The sequence below is a fragment of the Protopterus annectens genome, chromosome 1.part2 (assembly GCF_019279795.1).
Source record: "Protopterus annectens isolate FY-2018-M chromosome 1.part2, PAN1.0, whole genome shotgun sequence".
Classification (NCBI taxonomy): domain Eukaryota; kingdom Metazoa; phylum Chordata; order Ceratodontiformes; family Protopteridae; genus Protopterus; species Protopterus annectens.
This window is the reverse complement of record NC_056727.1, coordinates 710,625,542-710,648,000: the sequence shown is the minus strand read 5'-3', so window position 1 is coordinate 710,648,000 and position 22,459 is coordinate 710,625,542. Positions and strand designations below refer to the sequence as shown.

The following is a 22,459-nucleotide window of genomic DNA, read 5'->3' as shown; positions in this document are numbered from 1 at the left end:
AGGAAGATCATGTCTCCTAAACCTGACAGACTTCTTTGAAGCAGTCACCAAAGCAATAGACAAGGGTAAGGTGGTTCACACAGCCTATCTAGATCTTGCCAAGGCTTTCGACACCATCCCCCACTCTGGAATTACAGATAAACTCACTAAACTAGGTATAAATCCCTATGTCACAAGATGGGTTGCCAACTGGCTCACTGACAGAACCCACACAGTGAAAGCAGCAGACTCCAAATCAGACTTCAGACCAGTGACAAGTGGAGTACCACAGGGTTCAGTCCTGGGTCCTCTCCTGTTTGGTATCTACTTCTCTGAAGTACAGGCTAACACGGAAGGTCTTTGGCTGACAAAGTTCGCAGATGACTGCAAACTAGGAGCCATAATCGAAACTTCTAACGATGTGGACATCCTACACAAGAGGGCCTCACTGAGACAGATGCCTGGTGTCAAAGCCATGGCCTCAAGCTCAATGCCAAAAAGTGCACTGTCATCCCTTTGATAAAAACTCTGTACACATGAACTACAACATCGGCGGTAGTACACTTAACACCTAAAGTGTGATAAGAGACCTTGGGACACAGGTGGACAGTAGTCTCTCCTTTGATAATCGCATTGCCACAGTAGTCAGGAAATCCTCCTACGTGGCACACCTCATCACAAAAGGTTTCTCATCCAGAAAAAAAAAAAAAAAAAGAGGTCATTGTTCCCCTCTACTCATCACTCATTAGACCCATTATAGAGTACAACGCCCCTATTGGTATGTAACTCAGCCATCTATAACTGGAAAGGCTGCAGAAATACCTCACAAAGAGGATTACCGGCCTCAAACAGATGCCCTACACAGACCGTCTCAAAAAACTCCAGCTTTACTCAGTCACATATCGCCTACTCACAGGTGATCTCTGCCTAACATACAAAGCTATGTCAAACCCAGAGCTGATGGACATGCTCCACTTAAAGAAACCCCAATCCCTCCAAGCTACACACTCTAGGGACCTAAACCTTGTCCCCACAATAAACAGAACATGCCGGAGGCATAGATTCCTGTCCCAGAGACTTCCCAATACTCTGGAATAAACTACCTATCTATATCAAACAAAACTCCTTATTAGCACTCTTCAAGAAAAATCTTGATAATTGGAAGGGAAATAGGAAATTCACCCCGGGATCACATCTGTGGTGCTGCTAGACAGGGGCACAGGAAAATAATTTTCTTGGGTGGAAAAAGTCAGGGTACCTTTTTAGCTGGGCTTGTATAGGCCCCAGGGCCGATAGCCTAGTACCTACCTATGTAAACCAAAAACAAAAACAACTTTAACAGAATTGCCAAATGTTAAAAAGAAGATAAAAGAGCTACAAGTGGTATCTTTAGAAAAGGAAAAGAACAAAGATAAAGGAATAAACGGAATCTATGGGAAAAAAAAAAAAACAGAATAATGTTCAGAAGTGATATAGCCCAAGTCCTGCCTTCCCAGAAATGTGTAATGTTAACTTGAACAATTAAGAAAAAGAACATATTTGTATGGGTTACTCCAAGATAAGATGTGTTTGGACAGAGGAACCAGGCAGGGGTGTCCTCTTTCCTCTCTGTTATTTGCTTTATATTTAGAGCCACTGGCAAAGACAATAAGGGACTCAGGAATACAGGGATATAACTGGTATGGTAATCACGAAAATTTAGCTTTACTTGCAGATGATAATATTTTGTATCTGATAAACACAGAAAAAGTCATCTTAGTTTCAAGCCTTTTTGGGACATAAAATTAGTGAAGCTAAAACAAAGGTTATAGCCGTAAATTCCATACCAACACATGAATTGGTCCAGCAATACCAATACTTATGGGGACATGACAAGATGAAAGTATTTAGGAGTATGGATTAGAAAGACTTCTATTATGGCAGCTAAGGATATGTGGGAAGAGACTAACCAAAAGATAAAACCAAAACTGAGAATCTGGAAACCCTTAGCTATGTATATGTATAACAAGATACAAGCAGAGAAAATGTTTTAGTCTCTTTAGTGTTGTATACGGATCAGGCATACTTTTATCAACCCATGGAGAAGTTGTGGACAATAACTGATAAAGAATTGAAGGCATTTATCTGGGAAGGAAAGTGGGCAAGGGTTAAGTGGGATAAACTAATACTTCCAATAGAACAAGGTGGTTTAGGTTTACCCGACTTAGAGATATTTTACAGCTGCACAGTTAAGGCTCATATACATAAACACAAGCAAAAGGTTATAATTCAAAGTGGAAAAAATGAAGTAAGGGGGGGGTTCAAGAAATACAGAGAGAGAGTGGGATTTTGGATGCAGATCCTTAAAAAGGACAACAACCATACAAAATATATTCATAAAGTAGTAGAAAGTATTTTGAGAACCAAGTCAATACGAGAACTGAGAAAGGAGATTTTCCCAATAAGGATGACTGCAAGTAGGGATACAGAAAATAGGCAAGAGGGGCTGGAATTTACTGGAAAAACAATCCATGTCAGACAGAGCCCCTCAATGACCCTCTTCAAGAAGAATCTTGACGTTTGGATGGGAGATCGTAAATTTACCCCTGGTATCTCTTCTGTGTCACTGCTAGACAGAGGCACGGTAAACTAACCTTAAATGGGCTATCTTCTGTGACCTACTATACAAAGGCACAGTCAACTAATCTAAGAAGGGTGGTGAAAGCCAAACACACTCTGGCTAGGCTTGTAAATGCCCTAGGGCAGATAGCCTAGTATCAACCTATGAACCTATGAAAACCTGGCAAAGGAACCAAGATTTTGGGAGCAAACAATTTAAGCAGGAAAGATAGAGTGGGATGAGGCCAAGAAGACATCTGGGTTGCAGGCTAGTGACTGCCTTAATTACCATGGCTTGATCTCGGAGTACATGCAAAGAGAAAAATATGGGAGTTTTAAGTCAAAGACCTCCTCTGGTAGAGTTTTTAGTTGAATCTATAATAGAAGCAGCTATTAAAAATGGATAATTGATAAGGTGTAAAAAATAATGCATGCTAATTATAAGACTCAATCACAGGATGTTAGAAGAGCTCGGGACTGGAGAAGCAATTTACAAGAAAAATATGGGAAGACATATGCATGGCTTCCAACTATGCAAGTAAGTGCAAAAGGTTTAGGACCTTTGTATGGAAGTGTTTGCATGGGTATTTTTATACCCCAAGCAGACTTCAAAGATTTTTCCCAAAGGTAGAAAAGCAAATACTGGAGGTGTGATGGAGAATAAAGGGGTAACTGTGAACATATATTTTAGGAGTTCAATGAGTTGGCAGATTTAAAAAGTTCCCTGCAGAGGACTCTATCAAAAATATTGGGTGAGCAAATGGCTTTAAGTAAGAAAATGATTCTTTTGAGCTTAGATACAGGATCTGAACTGCCTAGACATAGTAAGGCCTTATTATATTTAATTCTACTATCTGCCAAAAAGGCAACTACAAGAAAATGGAAATCAAAATCTATACAAACTGTATTTGAGGTACTGAATATTATAAGAGATAAAAGAACTGGGAGAGGACTCTTTAGAAAAAGGGAAAAGCAAATTACAAAGTAGTAACTGAAAACTGTATGAACTATACATGCATAATAATGTTCAGGGGGAGGAGTGAGGTTTAATGAAAGGTGGGAATTTGACAGTTATTTGTAATGTTGGACTGATGACAGTAGCTAAGAAAATATATGATGTATATTGTATTTAAATGAAACAATTGTTTGTTTTCTTTTGTGTCAGTGCATGTTTGCCTAGGTCTTATGTGATGATTCTTTTAAACACCTTTATAAATTATATTTGTATGATGTGCAAAATGGAAAAAATATATATATAATGGTTTGTTTACTCTTTTATAATTGGATGTGCACTCATGTCATCATTTTATATATGAAGATGACAGAAATGTTTAAAAATATATTACTATATTCTTATTTGCTGCAATGTAGAGGACCTGTGTCCAGCTACACTACATGCATAAAGACACTGATGTTGTTGATTCTCTACATATACTTTCTAAATCAGTACATAAAAAATTAACTCGTTAAGTGTACATACTTATCAGAAAAACAAAACTTTGTACCTGCTATGAAATCAGTGTTCTTGTTTGAAATGTCCCTTATTAAAATTACTTGCTCATGTTGACCTACAGGAAAATAAACAGTTACAACTAGAATTAAAAAAAAAAAAAAAAAAAAAAAAACACCCCGAATGTGCTCGATCTTGTCTGATCTTGGAAGCTAAACAGGGTCGGGCACAGTCCACACACCTGTCTCTCACAGCCAGTGCTTGTTTATCAGGTGGCAGAATCCGCCATATCACCTATGCACTCAAGTCTCTCAACAACAGGTACTGTTACGACTCTGTCATAGACCATGTTGGCGTGAATGACTTGAGACGTACCTCCCTGGACTATATGAAGACAGACATGATCGAGCTCGCTGAATGCGTGTCCCAGGCAGGTATGTTCCTAGCGTTAAGCAGCATTCTATCATCATCAAGAATGATGCCACGATACAAACAAAAAATGATTGACTTTAACAATTGGCTTAGTTTCTGGTGTCATTCCAAGGGGATCCCGTACCTGACAGCCTGGGAAGACATGATTAACAAACCACAATGCTTTGCCAGTGATGGCCTGCATCTGTCTGCCTAGGGCTTCAGGCTTCTGGCAAAGACTCTTGCCTCCCCCATAATGCCATGAGGTTAAAAATAACATGAAAATTTCATCAAAACACAAACTAATGGTCATGGTGCTAAATGCTAGGAGTCTAAACATGAAACTGCACTCACTGCAAGCATTCTTAATGTTGACATTTGTACAGTCCTGGTTCAAAGCTGTGGAGAGCACCCCGACCATACCAGGTTACTCATCCTATCATACTTTCAGACCCTAAATTGTAGGCAGTATAGCAAAAGGAGGTGGAGTTGCAATATGCATCAAAGACAAAACACTTCCACACTGGTCAAACAGTATAACGCACAGGAGACACTCCAGGTGCAGTTAACCACTGACAAGACTCCTATTCAAATCACAGCTAGCTACAGGCCCCCAACTTTGACTCAGGATGCCCACTCCACCTATCTGGACCTCTTTGAATCTATCAAGATTCAACCCTTTACCCTGACCCAGGGCGACTACCTATTCAATCATACATCAGAAAAACTACTCATGCCAAAACATAAATGCCCAGAGATTTCTTGACTTCGTCAAAGCAAATGCCTTGGACCAGCTGGTCGACACTCCCACAAGAGGTGAAAATATCTTGGACTTGGTATTAACCAACATGAGTAACCACTGCAGCATCCCTAGTGTGTCATCCTCCCTGGGAGACTTGCAGTCGCATTCAAAGTCACCATCTCCCCCAACCCCCACCTAGGGTCAAACAAAAAAAACCTCTCCAAAGCTGATTACAGCCTCCTGAGGGAATGTATAAACAGCTTTACAGCCCCCTCCACAAGAACTGGCACATATGTCCAAACCTACTTCAAAGTACTATACAAGCATTTATATAGCTGCATGGAATCAGGAATACTCGACAGGAGAAAATCCTCCTCCTCATGAAAGAGTAAATCTGTCTGGTGGGCATCTGCAATAAAAAAAAAATTCTACAACAAAAGGAAAAAAAATTGCTGTCCGGGACCAATAAGGAGCAGGTGCCTTACTGGAAGCAATCTCTCCTTAGCCCAAACAAGCAAATAAGAGCACTAGTGAAATCCACAAAGCAAACTTCGAGCCACATCTACCGAAGACAATCATGAGGCCTTAATCACATATGTCCGCAATCGCAAAGGAAGCACTCAGATCTGCTCAGAACTGGTGGTCAAGGACACGACATACACAAAAGCCATAGATATAGCCAACCTGCTGGCAAACAGGTTCAGTGAAAACTTCACCCCTCTGTCCCCCCATCAGTAAATCAGGACATCCCCAGCACCTGCCCCCTACCCTTATCTCTGGGGAGCAAGTCATCACTGTCCTCCCAAAGGCAAAAAATACAGTCTCCGTGGGACCAGAGAACATTCCAGGGTCCATCCTACATGACCTCAGGCAGGAAGTTGCACCACAATTAGGCACCCTATTCAATCAAATCCTGAGTACCGGCTTTGTCCCAAGCGAGTGGAGGAAAGCCACTGTCATCCCTTTGCACAAAAGTGGAGCGTACACTGATCCAGGAAATTAGACCTATCAACCTAACTAGACTGATCTGCAAGGCCATGGAGCGGATTATTATGGACCTCATTAACAAGGACATTGGTAACCTCTAAACACTAAATCCCACACAGTTTGGTTTCCTGTTAAATTTGGGCGACTTCTTTGAGACAGTCACCAAAGGTATGGGCGAGGGGAAGATAATGCACACCGCCTACCCTGATCTGGTCAAAGCCTTCGATACTATTCCCCACTTGGGTATAATAGATAAACTCTCTCAACTAGACATCAATCCATATATTTACCAGATAGGTAGCAAACTCGCTCACTGACAGACTCCACCTAGTCAAAATAGGGGAAGCCACCGCAAGCAGTAGACCCGTAACAAGAGGTGTACTCCAGGGATCGTTCTTTGAGCCTCTGTTTGGGATGTACTTTTCTGAGGTACAGGCCAAAACCAATGGGCTATGGCCGACCACGCCTGCAGATGACTGCAAGCTGGGCACTGTCATCAATTCCCCTAGTGATGTGGACATCCTCCAAGAGGGTCTCACCAAACAAATGACTGGTGGCAGAAACATGGCCTCAAACTGAATGCCAAAAAATGCATCATTATCCCCTTTGGGGAGACGGACATCCCCAAAAATTATCACATTAATAACAAGGTCCTAAGCACACAATCAATTGTAAGGGACATGGGCACCTAGGTTGACTGACTTTTGACCACCATATTGCCTCCGTTGTATGGAATGCTTTCTACATGGCCCACCTCATTAGTAAGGGTATCTCATCCAGGGACAAAGAGGTCATAGCATCCCTGTATTCTTCCCTTATAAGACCTATTATGGAGTACAATGCCCCTTTCTGCATGAACCTCACAAAGCACATGGAGCAGCTAGAGAAAACCACAGAAGCTCCTCACCAGGAGAATCCAGGGCCTCAAACATCTACCCTACACAAATAGGCTAAAAGCTCTGTCCCTGTACTCAGTCACATACAGACTCCTCAGAGGTGACCTCTGTCTGGCATACAAAGCAATCTCAGACCCCACCTTGACAGGACTGCTGCATATCCACAAGTCAAGCTCCACTCGAGTAACCAGCACGCACGACCTCAACCTTGTCTGAGGCATCAATGGGACTTGTTGACAGGACAGATTTGTGACCCAGAGACTCCCCCTGCTGTGGAAAAGACTCCCTCTCCACGTCAAGCACAGTACCTCATTAACCATTTTTAAGCACAACCTGGATAACTGGATGGGGAACAGAAAACACACCCCCTGGGATGGCACCTGTGTCCCTGCTGGACAGGGGTATCGGATGCTGACTTGTCGGAACATGGCTAAATTCTTGACTAGGCTTGTAAGGGCCTAGTAACTTCCTATGGTCCTAATAAAAAGAGAAGGACTTTTCTGATCAGGCATTACACAAGAAACCGCATGAAATGATGGACTTGGACTTTAGCTGTTCGTAGCCCTGGATGAACATAACAAAACTGCCCAAGCAATCTACTTCACGCAAATGAACACTGAAAGGACCAAAATGAAGAGCAAAAAAAAAAAAACACACACCCACACAAAGTACCGAGTACAACAGTATGATATACGACTGAAAATAATATGCATACTGCTAACTTATAAAACAACTCTATTTCATGATAATGATGAAGCTGAAAAGTGCCCACTCAAAATTATGAACAAATAAGTCCACTGCACATATACATCAAGTTATATTAAGAAACTCACGGAACGTTTCCTTACATACCACTCACATAGCTTACAGAACAGATTCAAAACACAGACAATGTCCCATAAATTTAGTATGGAAAGCTCTTCCAGAATAAGATAAAATAGATGTCATAGCCTGTTATGCTATCGAAGCTTGCACCAAAGTTGCCATGCAAAGGCACTCCAACCAATAATATAGCAGAAAAGGCCACAAAAAGAAGCTGATCTACACCAGTAATGCATTCATTCAAAACTTAATGTAGACTGGGTACTACATCGTATTCATCTGAACTCTAACCTTAGAAATACTCTTTGTACTCTACTGAATATAATTGTCTATACATTACTTAGTATGGTCTGAAAAAGCTACATTTCCTCTGTGTCCACAATCGTTTAAATTAATGCCACTAAGAGTTTCACAGATTGAAAAATATTTACTTAATAGTTTTAGTGGGAAAATGATGCAAACATTCATTAAGTGGCAGGGTTTCAATTTTTCAACTAACAGGTGGATTGGAGGGCAGTAATAAGAGCACACGGGTAAGAAATTATATTCAACTGCTACATCTCCGAAGTATCTACAAACTCTGTTCAAAGAAAAGGAATCTTAAAATAATTTAACAGCATTAATAGCTGTTTGAACAAAGGCTATTACAATGAAGGTGCACCAGAGATGTAAACTGAGCTCTTTGGTCATTAGATGAAGAACATCAAACACAACTTCAAAAATGTTTTCACTTCAACTGTTAACGTTACGACTCGTATTCAGCTAACAGTGGTGTGAATGGGCTCCCCAGTTTCCCAAAGGATTCCCGCCTTAATGCGTAGACCCAAACTTCACAATCACCAAAACTGAACAATGCTGAAATGTTAAAAAGCAAATGAATTTGCTGACACTATGTTTCCAAAGCAAATGAATTCGCTGACACTATGTTTCCAAAGCAAATGAATTCGCTGACACTATGTTTCCAAAGCAAATGAATTCGCTGACACTATGTTTCCAAAGCAAATGAATTCGCTGACACTATGTTTCCAAAGCAAATGAATTCGCTGACACTATGTTTCCAAACTATCAGCTGATATGGCACACTTAAATGTATAGACTGGCCATTAATTGTACGCCTTCTTTCAGCTCGCTGAACAGCAATGATACCTAGCAAAACAAATACCATCAATGCAACAAAAAAAAATCTACATTAGCTTTCCAAAATGCTGCGGATTTTAATGCAATAAAAAGGTCAATCATTTAATCAGAATAACATATTGGAAAAAATGGTGTAGCTAGGCATTCTCTTTGTGCTCTACTGAACACATTTTTTCCTGAGCATCACATCAGCATGGCTTTTTTCACACCATATTATGTCTACAACTAAGTGAATGCCTTTAACAGCATGTGCAATATTACCAACCTAAAAGCAATATTTTAATAGTTTTAGGGGGAACAGCATTTATTAAGTGCTTGGGGGCAGCATTTTGAGAGATGCATCCATTTTAAGTACCAGATGTCCCGGGGGGGGGGGGGGGGTTACTACTAAGAACTTGTGAGTACAAAATGAAATTTGCTTGCTACAGTCCTGTTTGGAATAATAACGTCTAAAGCATATACCACAAATTACAAGTGGAGAGTCCTTCCTACAGGTTGCAGCACTGTCCTAAAGTTACTTAAATTTCAAATCCAGGGTGCGTCATTATTCTAAATAATAAAAAAAACAATGCAAGTGCCCGTTAACAATATTATACTACTAACTGTAGTTTATTTCTGTTACATCTATGTCAATAGTAGGCATACACTTCCCGACTTAAGAAGCACGCAGCGTCCCCAATGCACTGTCTCTTTGTATCTACAGCAGCTTGTTTAAAAAATTCACAACTACTAAACATGCAATCATCACCGCTGAGAAACCTGTATTAATCACCAACCTAAGGTCAACAACCAGAAAAGTAAACATCTATAAAGAAAAAGTAAAGCTCAATGAAAATGAAAAACCCACTCAATTCTAACTTACCTTCAGCCATGTTTGTTGTGAGTCTCAGTACGCTACCACGCAACTACGAGAACCAATCACAATGTCATGTTAATCCGCGCATTGATTTTGCTGCCTTTGACTTTTTTTGCGTTTCCCACATAAAGCGAATAGTTACTAACAATTTACATGCCTGTCAATTGCTCTTGAATTTCGGGAACGTCCGTGAATTATTACTCAAATTTTAGCTGTGTCTTTTTTAAGTATTCCTAAAATTGGTGACTTGGAGAAAAAGTAGTAAATTACATTTAATAAATAATGACGGTAATTAAAATTATAGACGTCTTTTACTTCATACAATGAATATTAATGTTCATTCTCTTATTCTGTCAATGTTTCACGTTAATAGTACTAATATTTTAGAAGTGTCCCAGATTTTAGTGAAATGTGCCCATGATTTGTTGGGAGCTATGGTGAGTGTATCATCAAAAATCAGAGTAACATGTTGTCTCTTCGGTAACACCGCTAATCTATTTTTTTACATGTGCTATGAAGCATAGCCGGTTTTAGGCACCAGCGAACCCTGCGATCGCTGGGGGCCCCCTGGTCCTGGGGGGGCCCCCAACCACTGCAACTTATGTTATCTTGATATTTTGTAACATGTCTGTCAAACCAACAAAAGCTAGTACAGCAAGCTTGTATACTTAAACCAGGTAAGTAATCTCCTTCAAAATTCAAAGATCTTTAGTTATAGTAACAATAATTTGTCAAGTAACAAACTTTACAATTTCATTAAATATTTTACCAATGATATAATGCTCCAGCCTAGTTAAGCTGTTGGTGGATATCCTCTTCACTAAAATTAACAACATAGATGGTTTTAGGTACCTGCAATAACTGTGGCTGCAGGGGGCCCCTTAATCCTCATTGACTGCGTGGGGGCCCCACAAAAGCTGCTGTTGGTTGGGGAAAAATAAGGAGAAAAATGTATTAATTTTCAATTACACTCTTTAACATGAACAGGACTGTAATATGACCCTGTTAGGACAAAGCTATAATGAACATAAGCAAAGTAAGCACTTGAGAGATCAGAAGCCAAGGGTAATCGATCTCAGTGCAAACTGTGGAGTTTAAGAAAAGCTGATGCTTCTAATCTTCAGGGATGGTTTAGTTTTCAGAGTTTTTATACATACTGGCAGAACAACTGATACTATAACTCTCAATGTCTTTGCTGAAGAATTCTGTTCAGTGATAAAAATAATAGCATAATAAAGTCTCAAAGCGAGGAACACATTTTATATATTACTCTAATTCACTTTGAAAAAGTTAATAGAATACGCATTTGCATCAACATGCATTTTTAGACAACAAGTGTAAAACTCCGATTACCTGATTTAGTGTGACAGAGTAAAATTATAAGACAAAATCAGGAATATCTGAGGAAATCAGGGATAGTGATAAGTATTAATTTACTACTTACTGAGGTAAATAAAATTGTCTTATCCCTGTTGCTGTTTGATGACTGCTAAACAGCAATCACTGATCTTGTGTAGCAGTACTAGTGTTGTACAATGTACTTGCTGAAATAAGTACAAAATTAACATTGCTGTGATGTGTGTGTGTGTAAAATATCACTGATTTTTATCAATGCACACATCCAATAATGCCGGAACACACACGTTATTCTTCTGAGTATCAATAAAAAATGTAGCTAACAAGTGATTATATTTCAAAAGTAAGACATAATGTATGTCATAGGCATTCAGACACTTATATCTTCTAGGTATTGGGTGGCCTCCACTCCCTAGACAGTATAAATAGATACAGGGGGCTCCCTTAATCATCCTTGACTGTGGGGATCCCCAAAAAAGCTGGTTTTGGTTGAGGAAAAAGGAGGAGAAAAAATGCTTTCATTTTCTGATTGCACTCTTTAGCCTGAATGGAGTTATATGATATGACCCTGTTAGGATAAAACTGATAATAGCCTCTGTCCTCAACCACAAACATTCTAAAACATCCCTGCTCAGATGTTTGTGTACAGACATTTACCATAGGTTATGTGGGTGCTGGGGATTGTGTAGTCATCATTTCCTTTACTTTTCTAACAGACCTCAGAGATATATAAAGAAAGTTACTTTAGCTCCTGTAGGGGCAGTGTACTGCGGTAGCAGCAAAGTAGAATACATTATTGCAGTCATTATTTATTTTTCACTTTCATCACAATCAAACATCAGACACATATACAGCTGGTTGCCTTTTGAGGTTAGGATCGAGGAGTTAGTAGGCATGCTATATATATGTATTTCAGCAGTCACTTGAAATACATGACTGTGGCCATTTGAACTTCTGCTTTCATCCCAATCTAACACCAGAGGGTTGCATAGGCTGTGACTGTCTTTTTGGGAGGATTAGTGATGCAAGCAGTATTCCCATGCAGGATCTGTGTATCCTCACAATTGACTTTTTAATTTACTTAGAGCTTCTATTTTTGTCAGCTTTGAATTTTAAGTCTTGGGTACAACTTATGTATTCACTGAAAGAAAAAAAAGACTGCAATTCTTTTTTCATGCCTGTCAATTTTTGTTTAGGCCATTTTGGATTGAAGGTCCGTGAAATGCCCGAGCTTTTAGCTGTGTCTTAATGGAGTTATTTCCTAAATGGTTATTACTATGCTGACTTGGTCAAGAAAGTAGTAAAAGACAGAAGGAAAATAAAGCTGAACAGCAACATTGAATTTCTTTCCTTAATCATCATTTTATTCATACAATGAATATTAAAAGAAAAATAAACTTAAAAGCACTTTAGAGCATATATATAAAGTTATGGCCTTGAAAAAAGCTGAAGAAAAAAAAAATGTGATGAGAAATGGAAGAAAAGTAATGTGCATAAATTAGGAAGCCCAACATGGAAAGCAGGGGAACCTCTGGAGTGTGTGTGTGTCTTGTTTTTTTTTTTTTTTTTTTTTGGCAAACCAGTGCCTGTTCATTCTCTTAGAGTTCTGTCAATGTTTCCTTGTTACACACATGGTAGTAATATTGTAAATGTCCCAGATTTTGTGAGATGGGCCAACACAGTGTGGTTTGGTAATAAGATCATGGTAGCTAAGGTCAGTTTGTGTGTATCATCAAAAGCCTGCAGCATGAACTAACAAGATGTCTCTTGGCAGTAACAGGGGCCGCTAATCTATTTTTTTACATGTGCTATGAAGTTAGCAGATTTTCCGAGATTAGTATTAGGTAAAACTACACTTTATTAAACTTGACGATTTTTATTATACTTATGCCATGATAATAAGTTGACCGTCTTCTTCCACTCTTAAGGGAAGGCAGACGTCCATAATTATTCTGCAACCATGTGTTCCACCTGCTCGGATATAATGATAAAGGTAGCGCTCAGTGGTTCATCAGAACAGCGGCGTTTTTGGGCAGCCACCACTGCCTCAGCATAACAGAAGGACCGCGTCAAATCATAGCAGCGATTACTTTTTAATGATGATTCAGTCCGCTCATCCCGGTCGTCATATCTCTCAATTGAAATAGGACAAATCTCAACAGAATCAGGGACACTTTTCAAAATATTAGTGCTGTTAACTTAATATTTTTAAACACCTTTGTTGAATTATCTTCTCTTAAACGTCTTTCTTCTGTTTCAAAATATTTTTCTACAAATATTGTTACAATTTGTTCGCACAATTTTCGTTTTTCTATGTAATTTTCTCCCACTCTTTTCAAAAGATCCCAGTCCCCGTTCCGTTATCTCTGTTACAGTTTTCACTATTTCAATCATGGTTAGGGTTACCACCTGTCCCACTTTGCGAGGGACAGTCCCTCTTTGGGCAGTTGTGTCCTGCAAAACATTGTGAGAAAATGGCAAATGTCCTGAGATTTTAGGACAAAATTATTTTCTATATTTTATGTAATAGTTGCATAAAACAGTTATTCTGTATCTGAAACACCTAAATGTTATAAGAAACAGAATATGGAACTAAAATGCTACAAGAATAAACTTTTATTCAGGCAAAAAAACTGAAGTTCTGTCCTTTGTACTGGCCGTGGGTATGTTTTGCCCTGCAAAATCTGATGTTTGTAGCACAAATGTCCCACTTTGACCATTTGGAAAGGTGGCAACCCTAATCATGGTTGGCTTAGAGTTTTGAGTTCCATTTTCTAGTAACTTCATTTTTGGCAGCCAGCAGAATTATAGTTAACAAGGTCTTACTGTGTGTGGGCAATGTAGACCCTGTTTCCCAGCTCAAAAAAAAAAAAAGAAAGAAAAAATCATTTCCATAGTTAAACTCATTTCCTCGCCCATTCCTCTTGATTGAATACTGTGGAGAATTTTTAAAGTCTGGCAACTGATTACATTCTGAGCATATGCTCCCATTACCTCTTTATTCCTCATTAAACCTCAAAACATTTGCCATTCACGTGAGGAATTTTTTTGAAGTCTGTTTGGGGTATAAAAGTACCTATGCAAACACTTCCAAGCAAAAATCCTAAATATTCTACACTTTGTTGCATATTTGGGAGCCTGATAGCAAAGGCAATTTCTAATCTGTAGTCCAAATGTCTTCTTGGTCTCTTCCCATTCTATTTCCTTTCCTTCTCTAATTATTTGTTCCTAATACCTTGGTTCCGTTGCCAGCTCCCTCCAGTAAATTCCAGTCCCCTTGCCTGTTTTCTGTATTTCTAATTGCTGTCATCCTTGTCGAAAGAATCTCCTTTCTCCATTCCCATGTTGGCTTAGTACTTAGTAAAGTGTCTGCTACTTTATGAATATGATATTCATTATGACTGTTGCTATCCTCCTTAAAGATTTGCATCCAAAATCCCATTATTTCCTAATTTCTTGATTTCCCCTCTGCTTCATCATCATCCCTTTTAATTTTGGATTGTAGCTTTCTGCTTCTGTTATGTATAAGAGCCTTAAATGTGTAGTTCTAAAATATCTCTTCAAATCAGGAAATCCTAAACCTGTTTATTCAGTTGGAAGGATCAGCTTATCCCACTTGACTCACCCTCTTCCCCTCCCAGATGTAATTATTCAACTCTTTATTAATTACTATCCACAACTTCTCTTCTGGTTGATAGAAATATGCCTGACCTGTGCATTAAACTAAAGGGGCTAAAAAACATTTTCCTGCTTGTATCTTGCTATCCATATCCATAGGCAAGAGCTTCCAGTTTCTTAGTTTTTGTACTATCTTTTGTTTAGTCTCTTTCCACATATCCTTAGATGCCGTAACATAATCCTTTTTAACCCCTACTCCCAAAATACTTCATGTTATCACATCCCCACAAATATGGGTATTGCTGATCCAGTTCATGTGTAGGTACATAGTTTACAGCTATAGCCTTTGTTTTAGCTTCATTAATTTTATATCCTGAAAGAAAGAACAGTCTCGGAATGTTTCACAACATTGAAATGTCCTTTTTTGGTCCTATCAGATACAACATAATATCACGTACAAATAAAGATGAAGTTTCTTGAATACCATGCCAGTTATATTCTTGGATTTCTGAGCCTCTTGTTTTCTTTGCAATGGTTCTAAATATAACACAAATAAAGGGGAGAGAGGATACCCCTGCCTGGTTCCTCTGTTCAGACACAACTTATCAGAGAGGAACCTTCCCACTTTGATTTTTGCCTCCAATCGCTCATATATCCTCCTAATTAACCTTATTATTGTATCAGGAAATGCAAATTAGGTTGGCTAGAATTACCCAACTTATTAAACTTTAATCAACTTACCCTGGCACATCAAATAGTCTACCACCCCAATAAAACACCATCTCTAATAGGTCTACTCAACCCCTACAACAACAACTGCCAACTAAGATCCACAAAAAAAGCACTCATAGAAATATCCAAAAGCAAATACACATCAGGAAACTCCCTTTACTTACGTGCAGTAGTCAAAATCTGGAACTCCCTCCCCCTTGAAATAAGAATGGAAGACAACAAATCTAACTTCAAAAATCAACTAAAGCCCTACCTAACCAGTTTCTGGACATGCAACTGTGAAGACCCAGACTAGCTAACCTAATACCTAGTCCTATCTAGAAAGTGGCCATAAATGCTGTATGCCTCATAAAGTACTATGGCTGTACCTGGCACAACATTTCCACATGTATCACTATCTCACATTAACCACATGTACCTACTGTCTGAATTCTATTTGATTTTATTTTATTTTAATGCATTTTGTAATGACTATACTGTATACCTATGTATTGAATTTTTTAATATTTTTGTATCTTGATTATACTGCTTCATCATTGTATAGAATGTTTTAAATATTTTTTGTATTGTACTGTACTACATGGAGCTTTTTCCCCCCAGGTCTCTGCTGAAAATGGGCAATCTCTGCCCAGATGGAATTGCCTGCTAAACAAATGTAAAATAAAATAAATAATAAATGCTTCCATTGCCCTACTCGTAAAATCCCAGCTTACTCTGTTGAATGCTTTCTCTTCATCAAGACCCACCAACAACAGCATTATTTTCTTTACATTCCGCCTCCTTGTGAAAAAACATTTTTCTGTTAATGTTGTCAAATGTTTCCCTCCCCTTCACAAAACCACATTGATCCATATCCATCAATGTTGGCTACACCTTTGCCATTCTTTTAGCCATTATAGACATAAAAGCATTATAATCATTGGTTTAAAATTGAAAAGGGTCTATATGAAGTTGGATCTGATGGGTCTTTACTGTCTTTATGTATTACAGCCACCACAATTTTTTTTCCTAGGATGCTGGTGCTTCCTTTCTTTTTAAAATACCGTTAAACAAAACCTTCCACATCTTTATCATTTTCTTCCCTCCTAACTTCTAAACTTCCACTGAAATGCCATATATCCCTGGAGACTTTCCTGCAGATTGGTTATACATCACCATTTTTATTTCAACTCCTCCTATTTTAACTGTTACTTGTTGAACCTCATCTACATCTAACCATGGCATTTTTAAGTCTTCCATAAAGATTTCCATGTGTGCTTTTTCTTGATTTCTGTATTTCTCTGCTTTATACAAATGTTCATAAAATTTTTGAAATCTCTCTAACACCTCAACAGGATCTCTGGTTATTTTTCTTGTTATAGGCTTCCTAAGTTTGGCAACAACCCTTTCTACTTTTTGTTGACTAGGTCATTGTGTCAATAGATTTTGTGCTCTGGCGTCATTATCAAAAAACAGTTGCTTAGCAGCTTTTCTAAATCCATGGATATTATCCAGGTACTTCCTTATTTTCTCTTATGCGCTCTGCAATTGCACCTGTACTTGTTCTATGAAATTCCCCTTATTCTGTAATACTAATCTTTGTCAGCCCCTCTAAATAATTTTTGTTACTTCTTAGCCATATCTGCTTTTGTTCAATTAAGATCTTGACAGAATAACAACATCTGAATTAATATACATTTTTCTGGAGTAAACGAAATCTAAAACTATAATATTGTTATTTTTTATTAAGTGTAACTTACCAATAATTCTCCAACGGTCACAACATAGCTAAAATTGTAGTCAAAATCAGGGAAGTCACTGAAAATCAGGAGTACGGTCATCCTGGCTATGTGTGTTTGTCCCTTGACTCACTGGAGAAGAGAGTAGACTTTTGTACATAGTCGGTCTTGACTCAACATGTTCACAATTTCAGATAGCAATAAATAAATGTTTATTACTTAATATATGCATGATTTCTATACTGCCATGCTGGAAACTAATGCATTGGGCAGAAATAAGGATGTTCAAAATCAGGAACAGATGTTATATATTGCTCTTATAAACTTAGAGAAAGTTGCAAGAATAATAGGTTTTGCATTAACATGCATTTTCTGATGAAGCTGAAGGTTGAAACTCAAATGTCTGTCATTAGTTAGTGACTTCACTCCTCAAATATTTATCAGAAAACTACAAATTTTATCAGAAACAGAAAAAAATATGAAGAAAAAGTCTGGGCATTCTGCAAAAAATCTGGACAGTTGAAAAATATGTTCTGATCCAACCCATTGGTTTCTAGCATAGGATCATATATACGTTGAGTACTTATGTTTTGGTTCAGAATAAGCACTTCTCATAGAAAACTATTAAGGGTGATAGTGGATGATAATCTTACATTTGACCTGCATATACAAATTTCATAAGAAAAACGCATCAAAAACTAGGGATGCTTTATAGAGCCAAAAACTTTCTCACCAATGCAATTGAAACTACACTTGCCACTACTTATCTCCTCCTCACTCTTCTTTATGGCAATCTCATCCTTACTAACCTCCAGACTTCACAAAAATTAAAACTTGAACAATGCTATAACAAAGTTACTAAATTTGCAACACATACCCCTTTCAAAACCCATCACTGTATAGCACTGAAAAGCCTAAATTGGTTAGAACTGCCACATCAACTAACATATACACAACTTCTCACCACCTATAAAATTATCCAGCATCCATCTGTCTGTCCAAAAACATTCTATAGAACTATGTTTCCAGTTGGTCACTGTGATCCAGTGACCAAAAATCCAGTCTGTCTACAAACCTAGCAAATCTGCTGGGGATTGTCTATACTTGTACAAGGTTGCTAAGGCCTGGAACTCCTTACCGATATCTGTCAGGTCTATACCATCACTCCTATCTTTCAAAACCGCTCTGAAAGACTTCTTAGCTAAACTATATCCCTAAATGTGAACAAGTACATTTTTATTCCTTATACCTCCTTACTCTCCCTTCTTCACTTACTTCCTTACTGCTATCTAATTCTCTTCCCTGACTTTCTCTCTAAATGTACCGTAAGTCTGTTTTTCCCCTCACGTCATATTGCAATTCCTACTCGCATTAGACTAACTTAACTGTAATTTCTCTACAAACTGTCTAACATTTCTCTAAATATTAAATGATAACTTTGGTCGGCATGATGCCAGGGAATCTTCTTGGGCTAGGCTTATATAGGCTCCAGGGCCATTAGCCTACTACACACCTATGAACTTATACCTTGTATTGATTCTTAATCAATCTTTTTATACTATGTCTAATATGTTATAATCATTTAAATTGTAGATTTTTTTTGAAGATTGTAAAATTATTGTTCTTGAAATGTTTTGTAGTAATTTGGAAATTTTCTCCCTGGGCCTCCGCTGAAAATGGGCTTTTACACAGTCAGACTTTTCCAGTAATCAAATGTCAATAAATAAATAAATAAATAAATACATTTATTGTGCTTAGAGGTTGTGGGCGGCCACGGTGGTGCAGTGGTTAGCATTGTCGCCTCACAGCAAGAGGTTCTCCGGTTCGATCCTCGGCTGGGGTGCCATCTGTGCGGAGTCTGCATGTCCTCCCTGTGGTCGCGTGGGTTTCTTCTGGGTGCTGCGGTTTCCTCCCACTTCCCAAAGACATGCTGCAGGAGGATTGGACACTCTAAATTGGCCCTAGGTGTGAGTGCGTGTGTGTGTGCCTTCTGTGGAAGGTTGGGCGCCGGGCTGGCAACTCGACACTGTAAAACTCCACTGCCAATCATGAGCGGACAGGTGATCCGCTGTGGCGACCCCTAACCGGGAAAAGCCGAAAGAAGAAGAAGAATTGTGCTTAGAGGTTGGGAGGTATGCTGGACCCTCATCAATTTGGCTTTGTCAGAAGAAGTTTCTACCTTTTTAACTTCATTAATTTCTTTGAAAAAGTAACCAAAGCCGTAGACAGCAGTTATGTACCACAGGGTTCTGTGTTGAGACTTCTCTTGTTTGGCATCTATTTCTCAGACCTTCGGGCCTGGTCTCCTGGGTTGCAGTTATCTATGTTTGAAGATGAGTGTAATGTGGGTGTGAGTTGTTCGATCTTCCACTGACTCACAATTGTCTCAACATGGGTTAGATCATGTTAACAGTTAGTGCAAGGACAATTGTCTCAAATTAAAAGTGAAAAACATGTATCATAGTTCATTTCGGTAAACAAAACATTTTCACATACCATATAGGTGACACATCCCTCCAATCAGGTACAGTCATAAGGGATCTAGGCACTTTTATTACTAATTCCATATCATTTTACTGTATAATACTCATAATGTCTCTGCAGTATTGTAGAAAGTTTTCTATCTGGCTCATTTAATTTCCAAAGGCATCTCCATTAGATCCATAAAAGGCTTAATTACCCTTTACTTGTATCACATCAGACCCATTATTGAATATAATGTACCTTCTGGTATGTATTTGTCAACTCATATCGCTCAGCTTGAGAGGTCTGAGATTTTTACCTAAAAATATCAGGTTCCTCAAAATCTTAGTTATTAGGACAAACTGGCAAACCTCTCTCTGTACTCAGTCTCTTTGCTCATCCATGGAGATCTGTGGATTGTTTCAAGTCATGAAAGATGCAACCTTTTTTACCTGCTATTCTTTTTCAAAACTAATTAAAGGAACCAAACTTTCATCAACAGATATATAAGACGCATTGGTGTGATAGATTTATATCCCCAGCACAGCCATCACCTCTGGAACAAACAGACCAAGCAGAGAAGCACACTTTCCACTCTAAAGGTAAAATTAGATAATTGGATGAGCAGCCTCAAATTCTCCCCTATAGTCTATCTTGACTTGCTGTTCTTGAGGATGGAAATAACTTTTGAAAAGGGGGTTTTGTGTAGGGCTTTAATGGTCTGTAGACTGACTGCTTAGTACTCATCCATGATGAACCTAAAACATATACTTGAGTAGTTAAGACAGAACACCAAACAATAATAATTCTCCCTTACCTCTTGCCAGTCAGCATTACAAAAAGGGAGCACATTTTTATTTTATTTCAAAAACATCTGGAGGTCAGGATGATATAGTTGGTGACGAGGAAATTACCTCCAGATATAGCTTATTGTTTTATTAGTTTAAATATTGATAAATAGGTCTGTATTTCTAAACACAATAAATCCAGAAGGCACAATAGCTCCAAACATTTCTTCTCTAAAATATGGAATACCACCTCTTATAAAACAAATGAGTAGTCATTGAGCTCACTCACATCATGGCAATACATTTTAACTGTCCCTTATTTTCAGAGACACCCTTGCTTTGGGCTGCATTTTTAGCTCTGTCCCTCTTAATTTCCCTCCAAACTGGTGACTTTTGGGGAAAATTTGTGTTGAATTAAACTTTATTAATAATAAAACATGTAAGTTATAGACTTCGTTTACTTCAGAAAATGCCTCTGATTATTTCTGGATTTATCCCCGATTCTTTTGAGATTTGCCTATATTCGTCTCAGTTAAAACAGTGTATTTTTTTGATGAATAAATATGATTCAAATTATCATGGATATTCAACTCTTTCAATGTTTTAATACTTAAAATAAGAATCATTCCTTATAATGAGGTTCATCTGAGAGGCTATTAAGAAAAACACATTGTGCACCTGAATTACAAACCTAAAAAAATCCACCGCTACTCAGTTAGACACGTGTTGAGAATGGTTTTGCAGGGGGCGGAGTAACTCATATAGCCGACTACCATGTGTGTATGGCAATGGTTATAAACAATGCTTCAGAAGAACGACAGCTACAACGCATGCGTAGTTTGTTTTTAAACCCAGTTTTGGGTTATAGTAGCAGCACGGTTGAAATGTTAAACTATAGAGTTTGGGGATGTTGTAACTGTGTGTAGCTTTCTTTGTTGCGGTACTTTGTATGTGCTTGGTTATGACGGTGAGATTGTGTAACACAGCGGATAACAAATGTGAATGAGTTCTTCAGGCGGAAGATGGAAGAAGAAAAAACGCTCACCCGGCCCCGTTTCCCCGCCCGACGTCGACGCCCCTGCTGAGGTGTCTGTGCATAAGCGGAACCTGTATTACTTTTTGTACCCACTGATAACTGTCTTTGGTCTGGTTCGCTTTTTTGCTTTCCACTTGGGTATACTTTTTGCTTGCATGTGGGAGAGGCTCTACCGGGCCATGTCAAACGGGAGGACGCCGGCAGTGCTCTCTGGCCTGTCCGTAGGTACACGGGAGACAGTACCGGAGGACGGGAACTTAAAATTAGTCCACGCTGTCCACAAACAGGCCTTTAACTACGTTTCTGTTGCACTGCGGATAGATGAAGATGACAAAGGTGGATTAGTGTATTATTTATCCATATTGGTGGAACTTAGTTTTGTTGTGCATTAATGACAGTCCTAAATACATGGGCATGTATGTGGTGATAATTACCATTCTCCTTGTTTAAATCATTAAACGTTGTTTACATCTTTGCTGTAGTTAATGATATGATTATTAAGAGCATATTCCGTCACCTGCTGCTGTCCTGTAATGCTTCCCCGCACGTTTTATATGTTCATTTTGTTTTTCAATTTTATATGAATTTCATGCAAGGATGGTGGTAGTGGTGCATATAGTGGCGATGGCCATGACTTGATTAAGGAACTGTACGTCACTTTGGTGTGGGGGAGATTGTTATGAATGACATACGGTCTGATATGTTTTATTTTAGATTTGCAGGCAGAGAAATTGCTGAACAGCACAAATCATGGAATACTCAAATCTGTATTAGTTTAGTTTTGGTACAAACGCCAAGACGTGTTTGCATTGGTTATGAGCATTGTTTGCCCAGAAGACAAGTTATGTTTTTTTTTTTTTAATTTGCTTT

The 22,459-nt window shown here is 38.5% G+C and overlaps 2 protein-coding genes across 2 annotated transcripts in view; one reads left to right on the top strand and one right to left on the bottom strand.

The window, feature by feature from the left end:
- The window catches only part of DPY30 (dpy-30 histone methyltransferase complex regulatory subunit), a 489,699-nt gene extending 479,761 nt beyond the window's left edge, over nucleotides 1-9,938 (bottom strand). Inside the window, exon 1 of the mRNA XM_044058614.1 lies at nucleotides 9,885-9,938. Coding sequence (XP_043914549.1) covers nucleotides 9,885-9,894 — 10 coding nt within the window. The 5' untranslated portion in view covers nucleotides 9,895-9,938. The remainder of the gene's footprint in view (nucleotides 1-9,884) is intronic.
- An 11,377-nt stretch (nucleotides 9,939-21,315) lies between these two features.
- The window catches only part of SPAST (spastin), a 2,490,626-nt gene continuing 2,489,482 nt past the window's right edge, over nucleotides 21,316-22,459 (top strand). The window contains exon 1 of the mRNA XM_044058595.1: nucleotides 21,316-21,925. Within this exon, the coding sequence (XP_043914530.1) occupies nucleotides 21,556-21,925 (370 nt within the window). The 5' untranslated portion in view covers nucleotides 21,316-21,555. The remainder of the gene's footprint in view (nucleotides 21,926-22,459) is intronic.